The sequence below is a fragment of the Etheostoma spectabile genome, chromosome 16 (assembly GCF_008692095.1).
Source record: "Etheostoma spectabile isolate EspeVRDwgs_2016 chromosome 16, UIUC_Espe_1.0, whole genome shotgun sequence".
Lineage (NCBI taxonomy): Eukaryota > Metazoa > Chordata > Actinopteri > Perciformes > Percidae > Etheostoma > Etheostoma spectabile.
This window is the reverse complement of record NC_045748.1, coordinates 5,306,493-5,309,447: the sequence shown is the minus strand read 5'-3', so window position 1 is coordinate 5,309,447 and position 2,955 is coordinate 5,306,493. Positions and strand designations below refer to the sequence as shown.

The window sequence follows — 2,955 nt, the reverse complement described above, 5'->3', positions numbered from 1 at the left end:
CCCACTCAGATCAGATGGTATTCTGTCTATAATGGAGTGGAATGAAAATTTGTAAGTGACCCCAAACATATGACCCGTAGTGTACATATAATTTCTTAAAATGGCACAGTAACAGTAAATATAATTCAAATAGAGGAATTCTTCAAACTTCACACACATTTTGCAACATATACTAAATATGCTATACTTAAGAATGGGCATGAATTGTTAGAATATATTTACAGTTTTGAATTTCTGAAATTATTGTTAAGTCATTCAATCAACAGAAAACCCAACAATTAACAGATTAATCATTTAACAAAATCCAAAACAGTTATCAAATATGAGGATTTGCTGATTTAGTTTGATTTTATATGTAAAGAAAAACACATTTGGGTTGTAGACATTAGTTTAGGCTCAGAGAATTTGTGTGGGTGCTCTGTCACTATTTTTATTGGAAAAGCATTTGACAGATTAATTCACTGTAAAAAAAAATAAATAATTTGCAGCGGCCCTATTTCAAAGTTATAAATATTTTAGATGTGGAATGTCACATCAAGTATATTTATATAAGCCAAAATCATAAGTTTGTATACCAGAGGGCTTTACAATCTGTAGGCACTATGACACCCTTTATTCCAAACTTTTGATTAAATATAGCATGGCGAACTGCATCCATTCTTGGAGGATTTAAACTTAGATGTTGGTGTATTGTTACCCATTAAGCTGCAGGGGAAAAAAGCCCTCTCTCTCATCATTGCATCCCGGCATTTATACCATTTAAGCGTTGAGTTTGTGTGTGTGTGATTACGTCTCTGGTTTCAGGCTTTTAAGATGTTACAGATAACACTTCTGTGCGACCATCCACTCAGGATACAGTTACTGTGTTTGTAGCGATGATTTAGTCCCTGTGGAGTTCTGCTGAGGCTATTGAAACCTAAACACTGTTTAGCATTTGCAGTGGAGGCTAACACACACACACACACACACACACACACACTATTAGGATGTTGCCTGAGGGAGCATTTTGCCTGGTGAAAAGCTCTTTATGTGTCAGAGACTCTCCAACTGTCCCTCTGAGAGATGGGCTAACCGTTCAGGTTACAACAAGATGGCTCAATGACTGATGGAAACGCTCAAGTCTGAGCTCACTTGACTACAAAACTTACAGAATAAGTTACCCAAAATCTTATAATGGAAATGGAAACGTTGCAAAAGCCCAAAACAAATACTGTTAGGTTAAAGAAAGTTTTCTACTGTGATAAATATTGCGTTTGAAATCTGCAGACAGCCAAACTTGGTCACACTAAAAGCCGTGTGCCAGATGTGTAGAGTCAAAGTGGACTTCTTGGGCTTCTCTGCCAGTGTCTGCTGAATAGCAAAATATAAAGGGATAGTTTAATTAGGCGCAGGTGCTGCCAGATTGCAGACATATATTTTTTTCAGAGGCAGAGCTGCTTTGGAACCAGAACTCTCAGTAGTCTCAGTTGTTGAGTTAAAGCTCAGTGGACTGCGCCAAATAACCACAGAGAAATTTTGGTAACTAACAAACTTAAATTCCAAAGAAGAAACTCTGGGGAACAAATGTTGTAAAGAAATTGCTGATTTAAGTTTTTCTTCACCCAGCATGACAGAAATAACATCACATCACAGTGTACATTCTAATATAGTAAACCCCCGTTTTTCCACCACCACATTTCAAGTGGTCTTTTTTTGTGAATTAGTTCTTTGATGTTTCATCTTCCATTTAATATTTCATAATGTACAACAAATCACAGCAAGCATTACAATGAGCTTTGCGCATGTAAACCTCAAAGGATGAGGGTTATCAAAAGAGGGATGTTAACCAACCGATTTTATGACACAATTTCTCTTGTATTTAAATATCGTGTTTATTATGACATGTTTATTATGACAGTCATGTTAAATACTGGAATTAAATAGATGCACTGTGTTGCATCATATTAAACTGCTGCTTTTTACTAGTCAAACAAAAATGAAGTGTTTGTGTGTTTGTGTGTTTGTGTGTGTGTAGCACCGTCCCCGGTGAGTGTGGTGAGAAAAGGCCATACAGACAAAAGCAACATCGCTCTTTCTTGGGCAGAGCCTGATCGCCCCAACGGCATCATCCTGGAGTACGAGATCAAGTATTTTGAAAAGGTAAGAATAATCCAAGTTTTTCTCATATTTAGCGCCTTATACAAAGCTATGTGTCTCTGTCCACTGACTTTTGGCCTCTGTAGTTTCTGAGAAAGCTCATATTGTACATATGTTACACAAAGGTATTGATTTATTTATTCACTTTTATTCTATCTTTTTATTTGTCAGGGACATACATACATATTGAGGTTGATCTAAAGTGCAACCAATGCGATGTACATGGGACTTTTAGCCATAGGCACATTTGCATTCCTTGTCACTGGGATATGTATTTTGCATGCACTCTTATGCTTAAGTATATCTTATGTAAAGTATTCTGCATATATTGACAAATAATATTAGGGTTAGGGTTAGCTATAATGATTTACATTAACTTTTAAGTACCACATAGCTTTTAACAAATGCTTCCTTATGAAATGTTTTATTATTTTATTATAAGATCTATAAAAGTTAACCCATATTGAGTTTTTTAATTTGTGTTTACGTTGTCAATGCTATGCTCATCTAAATGCAAGTGAATATAATTATATACAACCAGATGAAGCCAGTACCACGTGACATCGGTATACTTAGTTGTGTGTGAAGTTATCTTCATACACAAATTTTACTTCTGAATGAAATGTATATGTCATGCATTTGAGAATTTGTCTAATTCCAATGGAGTTTTGCCTTGTGCTCCACATGTTTAATGTGTTATATTTGAAGAAACTTATTGACAAAGATTGTTCCAATTGGTCATTTTCAATTTAGTGTGAAGTAGTATTTTTAATTTTTCTTTTTTTTTATTACTGAAGTGGCCTTTCATGTGGCAGGGTC

At 35.3% G+C, this 2,955-nt stretch overlaps 1 protein-coding gene across 1 annotated transcript in view; it reads left to right on the top strand.

Annotated features, from left to right (window-relative positions):
* The window catches only part of LOC116704262 (ephrin type-A receptor 5-like), a 71,007-nt gene that overhangs the window by 43,173 nt on the left and 24,879 nt on the right, over window positions 1-2,955 (top strand). The window contains 1 exon segment of the mRNA XM_032539584.1: window positions 2,015-2,139. Within this exon segment, the coding sequence (XP_032395475.1) occupies window positions 2,015-2,139 (125 nt within the window).